The sequence below is a fragment of the Pteropus medius genome, unplaced genomic scaffold (assembly GCF_902729225.1).
Source record: "Pteropus medius unplaced genomic scaffold, Ma_sr-lr_union100, whole genome shotgun sequence".
NCBI classification, from domain to species: Eukaryota; Metazoa; Chordata; class Mammalia; order Chiroptera; family Pteropodidae; genus Pteropus; species Pteropus medius.
Genome location: NW_024342472.1, coordinates 985,502 through 1,003,341, shown reverse-complemented (window position 1 = coordinate 1,003,341; position 17,840 = coordinate 985,502). Strand labels below are relative to the sequence as shown.

General features: G+C 35.4%; 1 protein-coding gene across 3 annotated transcripts in view; it reads left to right on the top strand.

The window, feature by feature from the left end:
- ZNF280C (zinc finger protein 280C) overlaps positions 1 to 10,480 on the top strand; it is a 43,816-nt gene extending 33,336 nt beyond the window's left edge. For 2 of the 3 annotated variants that reach the window (XM_039864980.1, XM_039864979.1), the window contains 4 exons: positions 6,097 to 6,159; positions 9,226 to 9,344; positions 9,488 to 9,524; positions 9,653 to 10,480. In XM_039864980.1, coding sequence (XP_039720914.1) covers positions 6,097 to 6,159; positions 9,226 to 9,344; positions 9,488 to 9,524; positions 9,653 to 9,668 — 235 coding nt within the window. In that variant the 3' untranslated portion in view covers positions 9,669 to 10,480. Of the gene's footprint in view, positions 1 to 6,096; positions 6,160 to 7,980; positions 8,038 to 9,225; positions 9,345 to 9,487; positions 9,525 to 9,652 lie in introns of all 3 variants that reach the window. The other variant, XR_005653309.1, reaches the window with a different exon arrangement.
- The last annotated feature ends 7,360 nt before the right edge of the window (positions 10,481 to 17,840 follow it).

Sequence of the window (17,840 nt, the reverse complement as noted above, 5' to 3'; positions counted from 1 at the left end):
GACTTTAAAGCCCACATTACTTTCATTTGGACTTTATTTGTAGGCATTTCCTTCAGTATGGATTTTTTTCAATAGATAAAAAATTGTTCAGATATAAATGTGCTAAGTTTATTATTCAAATTAAGGTAGTTTTATTTTTAGTCAGAAATAAGGTATAAACAATAAAAGCGGCTTACTTATAAATCATAGCAAGACCTCTATGGGATTTTCTGGTCATAGTTAGCTACCACTTTCAAGGATTTGCCCACATTTTTTTATGGCTTCAGCACTTGGTTTACAGGGATTTTTTTTCCCCTCAATAATCAGCTGACCTCGTGGTACCTTGACTTCTTTAATGCTGACATTTCACATCCACCTCTGACATGTTATACTCCTTTCCTTACCACTATCTCATTTTACTTCATCATACACAATATTCATTTTTTGAATTCTCATTAATTACTCATGACTTTCAGAGTTTTGACCCCTCTTTCTAGTCCAACAGCACCATTCCAACTTTATAGACAACCTCACCCTCCAGGTCATCTGTTTTGAATGTTCTTTGTTTTTGTCCTGTTATAGCCCTTTACATCTTTAGTCCTGTTTAACCTTGCTACCCTTGACTCTCTTGTCCTTTTTTATCTGTCTCTATGCTCAGTTCTAGACTACCAAACTGTGGTTGATTTAATCAGCTCTGAATTGATGGTCTTTAACTTTAATTTGGTCCTGTCTTTTTAAAAAAAAATAACATCTTTGTTTTTATCTACAAGATCTGTTTAAGTCCTTTTCAGTACCCTCAGGATTTTATTCTAGTTTCTCAGTTGTTAGCCTTGCCTCCTAATTACTGAGGTCATCCTTTCCATTTTTCACAAGATTAACTTTTTTCTACCTCAAGTTTTTCCCTTCATTCAGACATTAATCTCAGAAAAGACATGTCCCACTTTTGCAGAGTTAACCCTGCCTCTAATCTCCTCCATTTCCTTTATAGCAGAGTATTCTTTACTATCTTATTTGTCATTTCTTTACCCTTTGTCATCTGAGTATCACCTCCACCTATCAGTTAAAGTTGCCCCGTTAACAGTTTTCAGTCGTACTCCTCTGTGACTTCTGTAGAGCATTTGATAGCTTTGATCATTAGCTTTTTTAAATTAAATTTGTTGGGGTGACATTGGTTAATAAAATTATATAAGTTTCAAGTGTACAATTCAATAATAAATTATTTGTATGTCGTGTTGTGAGCATTCACTTTTAAAACTATTTTCAACTTCTTTTAAACTGTTACTGCCATTTTTTAAACTTCTTCGGCTACTTTTCCATTTCATTACTTTTTTTTTCTGTTTGTCTCCCCACCATATTGAAATATAGTAGACAATTAGTTGCTCATATTTACATTGTATAATTGAATGAGATTTTTTTTCCAGTTATAGTTGGCATACAATAATATATTAGTTTCAGTTGTACACCATAGTGATTAGAGCTCAAGTGATTACCCCACTAAATCTAGTACCCTTCTTCCCCCTTACATATTTATTACAATATTGTTGACTATTTTTCTTATACTACACTTATACTACGAATGACTATTTTGTAACTATCCAGTTGTATTTCTTAATCCCTTCACCCTTTTTTACCATCCCCCAATCCCCTCCTCTCTAGTACCCCTCAGAAAATTCTCTATTAGTTTTTTTTTTTGTTTTTGTTGTTATTACTGTTGTTTATTTTCTTCTTTAGTTTCTGCATGTACGTGAAATCACATGATATTTTTCTTTCTCTATATAACTTCATTTAGCACAATATCCTCTAGGTCCATCAAGGCAATATATTTTTCCATCCCCTTCCTTTTAGTCTTTTAATCTGAGGTGAGTCTCTTGTAGGTAGCATATGTAGGAGTCTTGTTTTCTTATCCATTCAGCCACCCTATCTTTTGGTTGAAGCACTTAATTCTTTTCCATTTGAGTTACTCGTTGATAGGAATGTAGTTATTACCATTCTTTATTCCTGTTTTTGATACATGTTTTTTCTTCTTAAAGAAGTCCCTCCAACATTTCCTGTAATACTGGCTTGGTGTTGATGATTTCCTTTAGCTTATTTTTGTCTGATAAGCTCTTTATCTGTTTTTTGACTCTAAATATAGCTCTGCTGGATAAAGTATTCTTGGTTGTAGATCCTGGGTTTTCATCACGTCGGATATTTTGTGCCAAGCCCTTCTGTCCTGCATAGTTTCTTTTGAGAAATCAACTGCCAGTCTTATGGGTGCTCCCTTGTAGGTAACTAACTGCTTTTCTTTTGCTGCTTTTAAGATTCTCTCTTTGTCTTTACCTTTGGCGTTTTAATTATGATGTGTCTTGGTGTGGGCCTCTTTGAGTTTCTCTTTCTTGGGACTCTCTGAGCTTCCTGGGGTTCTATGTCTATTTCCTTCACCAGGTTAGGGAAATTTTCCATCATTATTTCTTCAAATAGCTCTTCAACTTCTTGTTCTCCCTTTCCTCCTTCAGGTACCCCTATTACATGGATGTTTTTGCATTTAATGTTATCCCAAAAACTCCTTAAATTATTATTATATTCTTCACTTTTTTTCCTTGCCATTCTTATTAGATGACCTTGGCTTCCCCATCCTCTATATTGGTGGTTCGATCGTCTTCTTCATCCATTTTGTTAATCCCCTCTAATATACTCTTCATCTCAGATAATGTATTATTCATTACCAACTGGTTCCCTTTTATAATTTCCACTTCCATTTTTTGTTTTTTATCTCTTTGTTAAAGTTCTCACTGCATTCATCTACCCTTCCCCTAAGTTCACTGAGCATCTTTATAACCGGTATTTTGAACTCTGCATCTGTTAGATTGCTTGACTTCATTATTTCTGGATCTCCGTTCTTTTCTCTCATGGATTCTGCTGCTTTGTCTTCCAGTTTTGGCTGTCTTTCAGTATATGCCTCTATGTACTAAGCAAATCTCTTAAGTCTCCCAGTCTTATTAGCATGGCTTTGCGTAGTAGGTGTCCAGAGGCACAGTCCTGAGAGGGATTCAGCAGCAGGCCAGTTTTAGCCTCAGCCTGTCTCCCTTCGAGACCACCTGTTAAGATTCAGCAAGCAGTCTACAGATGCTGTGCTTATAGTTGCCTCAAGAAACAACATCAGAAACTGAGGTCAGCTGCCACCAATGTGGATCTTGGAGCTTGCTCTACAGGTTGCACAGGACGTGCTAAGGACACAACTGGATGTGGCTTGGGTGGGGCCATAAGGTGAGAGAGGTGGAGTTTCAGGGAATCCTCTGGTCAGAGTGACCTCTGTTATTCAGTTTCATGCTGTCTCAGCTATGATAGCATTGTGTCCACACACTGGGAGTGGGGAGAGCTCACCAGAGGAATAATGGATACTGCCAGTACTTCTGTCCAGAAAGAGCCTCACCTCTGGCCCTCACCCTGACATCTTAGTGTCCCCCTGTAAGTCCCTGGTGCCCCGCATGCAGCCAACCTGGGGCTGGTGCTCATAGCGAGAAAGTTCCTCACTGCAAAAGTCTGCTTGTGAACACAACCTCTTTTGAGACATCTGTGGCTGGCAGCTGCCACTGCCGTAGCCTCTGTCCCACTTAGCCTCTGGGGACTGGGCAGCCTCGCATCCTTGCCCTGTCCTACCTCCTCCCATTGCAGGGTGATTTCTTATTTCTCTCCCTAGTCATAGGGCTTGTTCATCTAGACCCCAGGCGACAGCTTGCTGTTTGCTGCATGTTTCTGTCACAACTTCGATATAAAAGAAGATGAACAAAACCTCTATCATCTATGCTATTTTGAATTCTTTTTTCTATTTCATTACCTTTTGTTTCTTCAACTCTTGTTTCTTTACATTTCCTTTCTTGGTATCTTAACCACTCTCAGGATTTTATCTTTTACCTCTCAACTGTAAATCCTTGAATTTCAATGCTGAGTTTACCTGAGATCCAACTCTTTATTTTAACTATTTGATAGATATTTTAACCTTTGACTCACTAGCATCTATAAATAACACAAGTCAAAAACATTATTGTCTGTTTAGAATTCAAACTATCACCTAATCCTTTAAGCTCAGTCTGTCTTAAGGCATCATTTGCATAAATGTGGAGCATCATCTAAAAATAATACACTTAAAGTTTCTGAAGCCTGTGTTCTCTTGATCTTCCACCATTCATCATGGCTTCCTGAGGATCCGTCTTGCACAGTTTAACACTCTGCCTCCCAGTTACCACAGTGGTTCTGCACCCATACCTCGGTTGCTCTAAACCATGTCCTCGCTAACCTTTCTCTCAATATACTGCTGGGAAGAATGCTGGTCTCTTATTCTATACCAAACACATGACTGCCCCAATAGAGCTTTAATTCTGCCCCTAATTTATAGAAGATTAAATTGGAAAATATTTTTGGTGTTTCTTAAACCCATGGGTCGTTCTGTCCACCCCTTTTACATTCCCCATAGGCTCCTCAACCATCTTCTAGGATTTCTAGCCCCATTCTATCTCAAAATATTTCCAATTGGCCCCAGGCTTCCTTCATAAACTTTTCCCAATTTCCAGTGAGCCCCAACCTCACCCTGCATTGTCATTACAAACTGAGCACTTACACGTTGTTAGCCTCATATAGAACTGACTTCTACTTCTAGTCTTCTAAAGGCCTTGTAGATCTCTACATTTCCCCTACTTCTATGGTACCTTGCTTTCCTTGTTGCCTCAGCTACCTGCCCCTTAATGGTACACTCCCACTCTGACCCAGTTGAACTTTTGCCATATGCTTGAACTCTGCATACAGAAACTTCATTTTCTCAGGGGTTGAGTACCTTTAAACTTTCTCAACGTATAGTTCATTCTACATTCAATATTTCTAAAGTGGCTTTTCCTTATTCCTTGTTACTCCTTGGAATACTCCTCTCCTTCCCTCTCAGTTCACCTTCTGTGAAGTATCGGATTACCACAGCCACTCATGGGAGTCATTTCTTTCTTTGAGTTATGTACCACTCAGCTATTCTACCTCATATTAAATATATGTCTGTCTTACCTACTTGAGAGAGCAGTTCTTTGTATTCACCATGGCACTTACTCTGGGGTTATTTTCTTGGAATTATACCTAGCCAGAATCTTTTTTTTCCAGTGCATACATGGTATGCTTGAGATAGTTACCTTGTGTCTAAGGATAACCAATGACTTGCTGTGTTGGCTGCTTTGGATCTGTCAGTACAAATTAGGGCTAGTTCTCGAACTTTAGCTTGCATAATAATCGCCTGAAAAACATTGAAACTGATTTCTGAGTCCTACTGCTAGAGATTAATTCAGTGGGTTTGGAGTGGAATCTGAGACTTTGTATTTCTAATTAGCTCCCAGGTGATGGTTATGTGGCTGTTATATGGACCACACTTTGAGTAATACTACTGTGCTGCACTAATCCTGTCTAATCCCACCTGGATTTCCAATACAAGAAAGCTTTCCTTATCAGTTTAAAAGGGGGTATAAAAGCTATTACCATTGGCTGCAACATTTGGTTAGTGGTTTTCTTTTCTATGCATAGAGGAAGTATTGTTTTTACTCCTGAGTTCTGCAACCTTTAATTCACTTTCCTTAAAAGCCCTCCTAGTTATTGCAAAAGATTCTTTAAATTTTTCATTTTACTTATAATAAGTAATGTCATTTTGCCCAAGTAGCATTTACTTCGAATATTCAGATTCTCTCCCTCACTAAGTATATTAAGATTACAAAGTGATAAATAAATATTATTCATAATAGTTTATATTGTAGCAAAATACATTATTAGCAAATACCTTTTAGATTGTTTTCAACTCTTAGTAGTTGCAAATTTTAATTTGATGTTCTTTGCATTTTTAACTCTGAGGAGTTGGGTTTTTTTAATATAATGACGAGGTATTGATCATTTAAGAATATTTTCAGGAAAATATGTTGTAAGAAAATACACAGGTAAAGTGAAATGTAAGATAAAAATATTGAATTAAACAAAGATGGCTAATAGAATTTTATCATTTAGATCAGAAACTTTTATTCAAAACTAAGCAACTAAGCACAGACTTGAAATATGGTCATAAAATTAATATGACTTATTGGGTAATAAAATCTCATTTGTCTCCTATCTCTCCAGCTCTCATAGCAACCATCCAAGTAAACGGTTTTATATTTTTAAGAAGCATTGTGGAACTCTCAGGTAACTAGTCGACCTTTTTCCATTCCATTTTTATTGAAAAATTATAGTAACTTTTTTTAACCTGATGCTGCAGTGCCTAGTTTGGAAAATAAAATGATTTTGCTACTAGACATAATAGAGTTCTGTTCATTATATCCTTAGATCAAAGAGGGGATAGCCTATATTCTCTGGCTAAACTTGTTTCAGTTGTGTTAGGCATTAAGATGAAACTTCCATGGACTCGCATGAAAAAATAAGGCTTTTCAACAATATTTGAATATTAAAAAGAGTTTAAGATACCTAGGAAAGTGAGTAACACTTTTTTTGGTTTTGATCAATATATAGCCTCATGATTCGTAAGGTTTTTTTTTCTTTCCGAAGTAAAAGTATATAACTTGTTTACTGTAAAGAAAGAATTGTTGATGAACATTTCTAAAGGTACTGATAATTAACTTGGTTATACCACACACACTTAGCTCAGAATCTACTAAGCATTATTTTTTTCACATTCTTCTGATTCCTTTTGACTCCGCCTTCCTTTGTTTAATTTTTTAGCTCATGTTGTCATTGCTGTTTGACATATTAAAGATCTGTGTAGCACCATGCTAAGACATAGACTTAAGTTTAGCCAATATTTGTTTTGATGTTCTATGTAAGTGGAAAAGTAGAAGAGAGGCTATTCCCCACATATCTACATGGCTAACTCCCTGCAGATTCCTACTCCAATGAGTGAAGCTTTCCTTGACCAGTCTATTTAAAATATCATTTTTTTTTCCCTTAGGCCCCAACCCAGCACTTCCTATTTTCTTGTCTTGCTTTATTTTTCTTCATGGCAGCTTTTTACTGACATATTATATATTTCACCCTTTTGTTCATTGCCTGTGTCTTCTCACTAGAATGTGTGTGGTTCAGACATTTGCTGGACATTGAATAGTGCCTGGCACATGGTAGGCACTCCATAAATATTTGTCAAGTAAATTAATGTTGATGTTGAAAATGACATATGTGGATGACATTGGACCAGCAGCTTATAGGCAGAGGGAAGTTTGGTTACATTTTAAAAATATATTGGAACTCTTTTTAAAATATTAACTAAAGTCAAAGTATTTGAAAAAAGTGAGCTTTATTAGGTATTACGTTTACTGAAAATTTTTTATAAGAATGAAAGAGGACTTTTTAATTCTAAAGATGAGATCTAATTTGATTTTTACTGACTGTTGTCAAGCTTAGTTGTATGCTTGGTTCTTAAATTAATTGTATGACTTTGAAGATTTGAAATGCTTTTTTCCAACTTGGATGGGTCTCAAATTTAAATAGAAAATTGGTTAATTTCTGCGTATGGTATTTAGCATATTTATAATTCTATAGAACATTAAATTTTGTAATTACTAGTTTGTTAAAATGCAGTGTTCATTCTTTAGCTATTTATTGTGTAACTATCATGTATAACAATGTAGCAAGTCCTGTAAAGATGACAGTGATGAAGAAGGTATGGTACCAACCTTCAAGGAATGTATGATTCGTGATAAGATGTGAACATAAATAACTACAGTAATACAAGGAGGTTTGTAATAAGTGCCATGAGAGTTACTGATTTCAAAGAAAGGTTTCTACTTAAAAATAGAGGCACAGGGGCATTCTAGTTGGAAGAAATAGCATGAATAAAAATGCATAAAGGAAAAAAGGTATACACAGTGAATGACTAGTAGTACATTTTGGATGGAGCATGAAGTTCGTGTAAGAGTATTGAGATCAAAGTCTGGGGAAATAATTTTGAGATTAGATCCAGATTGTGGAATCCTTGAAAAAGGCTAGGGAATTTAGACTTAATTTTATTTGCAGACATTAGGGAAACTATTGGTGTTTTGTGCAGAAAGATCAATTTGGAAGGGTATACAGGTGAGTTGTAGCTGTATGAGGCACATAGACTGGTTAAGACTATTATGGTAGGTAAGACTGATTTAATAAGAACCTAGGTTAAGGTGGTAAGGTGGTATTATATCATGTTTAAAAACATGGGCTCTGGAATCAAAGGGCTGAGTTTCAAACCTGGTCCTGGATTTGGTAGGTTCCTAAACTGACCCTGCCTTCTTTAAAAAAAAAAAAAAGTTATAGTATCTACTTCTTTAGCTTGTTATATAAGACTTAGAAGAGATGATATGTTTAAAACCTTTAGCTTGATGCAGTAAGTGCTCGATAAATTGTTGATGTTATAAAATGTTTGAAATATTGACTGTTTTAAGGAAAAAGAGAGAAAATACTAAAATTTTGAGCCTTTGTGTCAGGGACATGTCCTCAGAAGAGAAACCATTCAAGAGGTGTGATTTTTATGGGGTGGGGAGGAAAGCACATGACTTTAGTTTTATGAAGGTCATTTTTGATGTGCCAGCATGACACCCAGATGTAAATACACAACAAACTGTTAAGACTAGAGCTGCAGGGGAGAAGTCAGTCTAAGGTATGCTACTGGTTTTTATTCCTATACAGGTGAAATACTTAAAGTATTTAAATTTAAAATGAACTGCAAAAGTACATTTTTGCTGTGTTAATAAGCTGATAATAACAATAGTTACATTATTTTAATGATTTCTTTTTAAAGCCTTCCATTTCTTTTCTGATTTTATTGTCATTTAAATAAGATTTCAAATTGTAAACTCCACAGAGTGTACCCTTTTGTTCGCTCTTGTATCTATAACACCTAGTGTAGTACATAGTGTATAAAGAAGGTCACCAGCAAATGTATATTGAATGAATGGGCAAAGGCACAGAAAGATTGTGCTTTGCACAGGTTCTATAAGTTGTTAGTGGAACCACAAGTGAGCTTTAGGTCTCTTCGCTCCTCTGTTTTAGCAACCAGTGTGAGAGGGAACAGTTTATAAAGCACAAAATATTAGCCTAACAGGCATGGATATGCCATTTTCTAAAGCACCATTTCAGCTATATCAGCCTTATATAACAAAATTGAACAGTGATGGTCATGATGCATAAAAAGCAAATCAAATTATTACATAGAAAAATAATTATTGAACCTATATATAGATTTTCACTAAAGATAAAAATCTTTTCTTTCTGTCTTTCTTTTCATAGGGGCATTACTCTAGTGTGCCTTAAATGTGATTTCTTAACTGATTCTTCCGGTTTAGATCGTATGGCTAAACACTTAAGTCAACGCAAAACTCATACTTGCCAAGTTATAGTAGAAAATGGTATGTATGTATAATTGTGTTACTTTGATTTTCTGATATTTATTCCAGTATTATTTATCAGCCACATATGGGTTCTCAATTGTATTAAATTAGTAGTCTCACTCATATATGCTATTTTAAATGTAAAACTCTTCTAATTTCAGTTCCCAAAAGTACCTCAGCTTCTGAACCCACTTCTGAGTAAGTTTAATTTTTATTCAGTGCATTATTCTTTGATGGATTTTATTAGCACTGTTGCATATTTTTAATGTATCATTAATAGAAATGAAAAATATTAAAGTATTTTGTTTTTGTTTTTGTTTTTAAAGCTACTTGGTGAAATAGATTCCTGCTCTATGGAGCTCGTGCAACCTGGTACAAAACAAGTTGGAATTTCCTAAGTTCAAAGTTCTGAAGTAGTTTCTTACACAGAGAAAGTTTCCTAAGTTCAAAGTTCTGAAGTGTTTTCTCACACAAAAATGGTTAAATAACCAAGTTCATGACACTAGCTCTTATTATTCAGCTCTTTTCAGCTTTCAGATGGCACTAGATTCTTATTCCACCTTATCTTTGTGTCAGATTCACATATCTTAACATGTGCTTTTTTGCTCCAGTTAGTTTTCTCCAAAAATAACTTTGTTTGCTATGGTTTTTCTTGCTTTGTTTAAAATAACTTGTGTTTATCTCTGCTATACTTGCCTCCAGAATATTGCATTCCAAACATTATAGCTATTCATCTTTTTTTCTTTTTGTCTGTTTTGTCTGGTTTCTTAGTTAATTTCGTGTAAGTCTTACATTTTTAGATCAGATAGCTATCTTTTTTCTCATTCCTTGTCTGTCATTGTTCTATTTTTCATATTTTTCAGATGCAGAAGTAACAGAAATTTCAAAAAATGTCCAGGGTACTCCTGGTCAGTGTCCCGCTGCGTTGGACACAACTGATGCCTGTTCTCTCTTTCCAAGGAATGTAAATTATTTGACTGTGAGACCTCTTCTAGTTTGTGGCCTTAGGAAATCAGATCTTGGGGAGAGTCCCTTCCTTCGTGACTGGCCTTCCATAAGGCTGATGCTAATTTAGCCAGAGATGACCTCAAGGCCCACCAAATTGAGCACAACTTCCCACTGGGGGCTTTGGTTCTTGATCTTAAGCTTATGGGCCAATTCTGACCAAGAAAGCCCATCAAATCAATGCTTTATCACCCAAATTTAAGTTTAATCATTTTGGCTGCCGCCTTTTAGCATGCATGCAGTCCAAAGAATATAAAAACTGGCTGTGTAGGGAACCAAGGTTATTTTCATGCTCTTAGAAAACAAATTTCAAAAATTACAGTTCCAAAATTACAGTTATTTGTACTGTCATTTAAAGTTTTATCCAGTATTAACCCTAGGAGTTTTCAGCAATACTAATATTTAAAAACTTTTTAAGTTTAATTTAATTTTATCTTGGTTTTATGTTCTTCAATAAATTTATTGATGTTTTTTTTTGTTATGTCCACTTTTATCTCTTTAAGACTTTTGTGTTTATTTTGTTTTGATAAGAACTCCAAGAAATTCCTTAGAATTCTCTACAGATTTCTTGTTGGCTTCTTAATTTGGTAATTGTTCAGACCATAAGATGTTATTACATCCTCTGTTCGATTGTGAGTTCAAAGACAAAGAATTGGCCAAAAAAAGAAAAAAAGAAATACTTCCTACAGACCTTAAAACATGTTTTAAAGTTACATTTCTGTTCATCTAATACATAATATCTTCTTAGCCGTTAACATAATTCCTTTGGATAAAGATAATATATTCAAAAATATTGGGACCAAAAAATGCACTTGTTTCTTACATATGTATGTATATATATATATGTGTGTGTGTGTGTGTGTGTGTGTGTGGGTGTGTGTGTGTGTGTGTGTATATATATATATGTATGTATGTAAAGTGTATGTATGTATGTATATGTGTGCATATGCATGTATATATCTTTTAATTTGGTGTTCGTTTATTTTGGTTACATTGAATATAGATTTGCTGAACAGTTTTGATGTTATTATTTTTTTTAATAAAATTTGTATTGTTAAAGTGCCTCAGGAATTATTTTCTAACAAATAACTTCATATAAAATCTGTAGATTTTATCATACAACTAGGAGCATTGCTTTGCCTCTTACATGGAAGCCAGATTACTTGGCCTGCAGACTGAGAACTTTATCTACTGAGTACATCTTGCACTTTTTCTTCCAGCACAGTTAAATGCTCACTATTCATACTTTACTAATTTCTTGAACTTTAAAGGGTGGCAAGAGTCCCTTTGTGATCTTAATAACCAGGAAGGTGAGCAAGCTCTGAAGTTATTTGATTCAATCATGAGTGGTTTTTTTTTTTCCTCTTAACATCAGCATTTCTTGAATTGTATTTGAAACTGCCTTAGTCCATTTGGGCTGCTATAATAGAATACCATAGACTGGGTGGCTTATAAATAATAGAAATTTATTTCTCACAGTTCTGGAGGCTGGAAAGTCCATGATCAGGTTAACGGTAGATTCAATGTCTGGTGAGAACCTGCTTTCTGGTTCATAGACTATCATCTTCTTGCTGTGTCCTCACATGGTAGAGGGGCAAGAGAGTTCTCTGAGGTCTATTTTATAAGAGCACTAATTCTATTTGTGAGGGCTCCCTAAAGCCCCATGTTCAAATACCATTACAGTGGGGATTAGGTTTCAACATATGAATTGAGGGGTGATACAAATATTCAGCTTATAACAGAAATATTGAAAGCCAGATTGTGACCACTTGTTATATAGTCTACTCCTCGCAATTCATAGTCAGAAGAGTTGAATCCATTAGTTTTAATTTTCCAGACTAACTGATTTATGCTGTGAATGATTTTCAAAATCTTCTAAAGTGGCTTATTTCTTAGTAGTGGGCTTAGTGATATTCTATTGTTTATTTCCATATCTGACTCTATGATGTTCTTTTCATCCACCATCTTTCTGCCTATTTTACTTTTCAAAAATTGTGGTAAAAATATATAACATAAAATTTGCCATTTTAACCATTTGCAAATGAATAATTCAGTAGCATTAACTACACCAAATTTTAAACTTTTGCCCAGAAATAATTTCTTTTCAGCTTTAACAGGTTCTTTTTTTTATATACAGGTATTTTCTCTGCATATATCATAGTTCATAAATATGATAAATTACATTCTTGCTATAGCAATATCTTAGGCCTTGTATTCTTCCATAGCATTCTATTTCTTACAGTATATATTAGGTTCATTTTCTTAAAGTATAATACTCTTAAAGTTCTGTGTCCTGTAGCATCATTTTATTTTTGCTTTCTTTAAATAAAACATATCAGTCAGTCAGTACTAAGCTTGCTTATTATAGGCAGTTAGTTGAGTTTTAATTGGTGCTAATGAGTTTTGGCCTGACAGTCTGATCCTTTTACCTTCAGAGATCCCATTACTGTATTCTAAATACAGTAATGCTTTTACCTGGTTTAGAAATAGCCATCTCATGCATAGTTACAGCTGAATAAGAAGTCTGATTGGCTCAGTTTCAATTCATCACCATTATTTAAAAAATAACCTCTAAACTGCAGAGACTTAGTTTCTTGCTCTTTTGGGGTCACACTTTGCCAAAACACTTCTTTAGGCCTCATTTATTTGTTCAACAAATATTAATTGAGTGCTTACTATGTGCCTGACACTATTCTAGGTGCTGGAAAAACAGACTAAAATCTCTGCCCTCGTGGAACTTACATTCAGTAGTGGAAAATAGAAAATAAGACAATTGTATAGTATGGTAGATGATGATCAATGCTATCGAGAAAAGTTAAGGGAGGATAGTGAGTAGAGCTTGAGGGTTGGAGGCTGCCATTTTAAATTTGATGGTCAGGGTAGACCTCCATGAGAAGATGACAATTGAATAAATATCTGAAGGAGATGAGGAAGTGGGCCACTTGGGTGTCTAGCAGAAGAGCCTTTCAGAGAAAGATTAGCAAATGCAGAAGCCCTGAAGGGGAAATTGAAATCCTCATATATCGCTGTTGGAAATGTAAAATGATTCAACCACTGTGGGAAACAATTTGGCAGTTCCTCAAAAACTTAGAATTATGATATGACCCAGTAATTCCACTTCTAGGTATATATCCAAAAGAATTGAAAGCAGGGACTCTCATACTTGTACATATATATGCATAGCAGCACTATTCACAGTAGCCAAAAAATGTCATCAACAAATGAAGGGATAAATGGTAGTATATTCATACAATGGAATATTATTTAGTCATAAAAAGTAATGAAGTCGTGATACATGCTACAATGTAGATGGACCTCAAAAACAATGTTAAGTGAAAAAAAATCATAAAAGGTCACATATTATATGATTTCATTTATATGTAATAGCCTGAATAGACAAATCCATAGAGACAGAAAGCAGATCGGTGGTTGCCAGGGACTGGGAGTAGGGGGGAATGGAGAGTGACTGCTTAATGGTTTTTAAGGGTTTTCTTTTCAGGGTGATGAAAATGTTTAGGAACTAGATAGAGGTGGTAGAATGTACAAATTGTCACTGAATTGTTCACTTTAACACTTAGTGAACTAAGAATTTGAAGGAAACCTCCTTAACCTGACTTAATAAAAATCTATAGCTAATGTGATGAGAGGAAGAGAAAAGAGGGCCCTGAAGTAGGATCATGCCTGACTCAAGAAACAGCAACAAGATTGGTGGAGTTACAATAGAGTTAGGAGGGGGCAGGGGAGAGTAGTTGAAGATGGGGCCTGAAAGGTGATATGGACCATGTAGTATAGGGCCTTAAATGCAATTGTAAGGATTTGGCTTTCATCCTGGAATAGTAAGCCATTAGTGGATTTTGAATAGAATAGTATTTTATACCTCAATAAAAAAATAAAAATCCTTAAATACAGTCTTAAAAGAATCACTAGCTGCTATCTTGAAAATAAGATGCAGGGGGCCAAAGGCAAAAACAGGGAGATCAGCTAAGAGGCTATTGTAATAATCCAAATAGGAGATGATAGCAATTTAGACCACTGGAAAAGCTTGCTGTTGTCAACAAACTCGGAGAGGCTACTATGCATCTCTTCTACTGTTTTTAATCCTCCACACTGAAAAATATCCATTTATCCATGTAACTGGGATGTAGAGTTGTGTGGATAGAGTTCATCCTTGAAATAAGACAGCCTTAGGTTTAAATCCTGGATTTGTATTTAACCAGCTGGGTAGCCTCAAGTAAATAACCTAAACTTGTCAAGCCTCAACTTCCTTATCAGCAAAAGGTATGTAATGCTAATTTCCTCATAAGTTTGCTATGTGACAAAAGGTAGGCACTCAAATGCTTCTGATTTCACACTACCACTAATGTTAGCACCATTCCTGTTGCTACTTCCACTGTTAATACTGTCACTGCTGTTACTATTGCTGCTGAGAGGAGACCCTGGAAACTACACGGCAGTGGAATCTTCTCATTGACAGTCTTAGTGACAATCCATTAGCATTATGGTTATCCATAACTTTGGTTTATAGTTCCCAGGCCTTGCAATACATTCCCCCAAGATGCTGTGTGGACTACATCTTACCACACTGCTTCAATTACGTGTGTTATAATTCTCTAATGTCGGAAATTCTGGCTTTTCCTGTCTAAAGACTATGAAATGCCACCGCCTTGTTGAAAACTAGTACAGAATCCAACCTGCTTTGGAGGGAAACATTCCTTTTGTGGTTAGAAAATCCTTTCCTTACAGGAAACTTTGTAGTAATTATTACCAGTAATTCGTTTCCAGAAATCTCAGCTACCTATCCAATACTGTTAATTTTATGAAAAAGTATAATTGTAAATACCAGCAGTAAAGTAGCTTTTCCTTTTGTAGGACTTTGAAATGATTGAAAGTACTTGCTTTACTCAGAGTTTAGGGATATTGTCATTAAGTCTTAGAATTGATCCGTTAGCCCTATCTCTTCCCCTTCTTCCATCTTCTCCAGTATATCTACCTGAACAGGTTAATTATGATATTAGAATAAAAGGAGCAATTTAAGTTGTACAAGTTTCTTTTTCTTGGTAAGATGTCAATAATAGAATGGAATATTTCTATCTAGCAAATCCAGAGCATAAGAATCCTTGAGTAAATCAGTAAATATCTAAAGTAAAAGAATACATTCAACACAACTTTATTTTTAAAACAATGACCAGGAAAAGCCTGAACGGTCTTTTGTTTTCATTTCTTAGTGCCCTTTATATCAGGGGAATTGAATAAAGTATAATACACAAATGTTTATCCATAAACTAGATTTCACATACCTTATTTAAATCTTCAAAAAATAAAGGTGATTTTTAATCCCATTTTACAGATGAGCAAACTGAAGTCACTTGTCATTCTGAAAATGGTATTAGGAAGTACTGACTTGTTCCTTATAGAAACATCAGCCTCCCTGCCCTGGTTTTAGTCAAATCTGAGATTTTCTTTAATGGAAGATCTGCACAATTTATGCTTCTGATGCATAAATAAGTAAACAATCTTTACTCAGAGGCCTAAAACTTCATTATCTTTATAGCTGGCTTAAAATGCATATGGCTGTGGAAAAAACTAGTACATGATCACACTATTTTTGTTGTTCATGGGAATGGTGAACTAGAAAGGATCTTAGAGGTCGTTTCTTCCCGTCTCTCAAATAGTGCAAGAACCTTTTCTAAAATATCTCTTTTTTAAAAGTTCTAGTTGTTGGAGCTGGCCCATTCCTAGACTCTCCATCCCTTGAGCTAATAGTGGACATAGCATCAGCGGCCAGCAAATCTGCTACTTCTGCACACAGCAGGGTGGAGCCCTTAGTCTCAAGCTGAGGAGCACATCTTCCTCTCAGGCTTGAGAGAAAAAGAGAGTAAGAAGCTAACAATGTGGTCATAGCTCTGCAGTTAGACCTAGTTTATACACCGCTCTAACACTGGACAGCGGTGTGACTCTGGACAAGGTGCTGTGATCATTCCATTCCTCGGGTTATTGTGAAGATTAAGCATGATCATCCATGTTATGCCCATAACAGGAATTTGTGCATAGTAAACACATGTTAGCTGTCATGAATCATCATGATTTCAGTTGGAGTTAGAGGTTGAAAACTAGGCTAGGTCAGATATCTTTCCCATCTAATGATGTCCCTGGAAGGATAAGTAGAACCACAATACCTGGGATACCTCCATCCCCTCTATCTGAATCATCGAGGTTTCCAAATAGAATTGGTGGTTAAGGATCAAGCAGACCAGGTTTCTTTTTATATTAAATTTATTGGGGTGACATTGGTTAATAAAATTATATAGGTTTCAAGTGTACAATTCAATAATATATTTTCTGTATGTTGCATTGTGTGTTCACCCAAAGTCAGATCTTCTGTCACCATATATTTGACCCCCTTTACCCTTATCTACCTCCCCATTAAACTGTTGTCTGTGTCTATGAGTTTTTATTTGTCTTGTTTTGTTGCTTTTAGTTTTATATTCCACACATAAGTGAAATCATGATTCTCAGCTTTTTCTGTCTGACATTTTCAGTGAGCATGATAATCTCAATTCATCCATGTTGCAAATGACAGTATTTCATCTTTCTTTCTGGCTGAGCAATATTCCATTGTATATATGTACCACATCTCTATCCAATCATCTATTGAAGGACACTTGTGTTGTTTCCATATCTTGGCCACCATGAATAATGCAGCAATGACTATCAGGGTGCATATATCTTTATGGATAAATATTTTCAAATTTTGGGGGTAGGTGCCCAGAAGAGGGATTGCTGGGTCATACGGTCATTCTATTCTTAATGTTTTGAGGAATCTACATACTGTTTTCCATAGTGGCAGTACCAATTTACATTTTCACCAGCAGTGTGTGAGTGTTCTTTCCCCACCACACACAACCTCTCTAACATTTGTTATTACTTGTCTTGTTGATAATAGTCACTATAACAGGTATGAGGTGGTATCTCATTGTGGTTTTGATTCGCATTTCCCTAACAGCTGGTGAAGTTGAGCATCTTTTCATATGTCTGTTTGTCGTTTGTATGTCTTCTTGGGATAAGTGTTCAGGTCTTCTGCCCATTTTTTAATTGGATTGTTTTTTTTTATTGTTGAGTTGTATAAGTTCTTTATGTATTGGGGGTATTAGAGACATTGTTTGCAAATATCTTCTCCCATTTGTAAGGTTGTCTCAATTTTGTTGATGGTTTCTTTTGCTGTGCAGAAGCTTTTTAGCTTGATACAGTCCCATTCATTTATTTTTACTTTTACTTTCCTTCAGGCCAGGTTTCTTATCCTGCTTTCGCCTGACACTTACTCCAATACTTTGAGAGTAAATACAATGGTTCACAATACATATTTTATCACTGGGTAAGGAATTACGTACCAACCAGCGTCAGCTCAGATCATGAGGTACATTTCTCAGTCTATTTTAACTGTATAATGGCTTAGGGGAATCTTCCTGTGCCCCTAGTGGTCTCTCTTAAGACCTCATGGCTATTACTTAC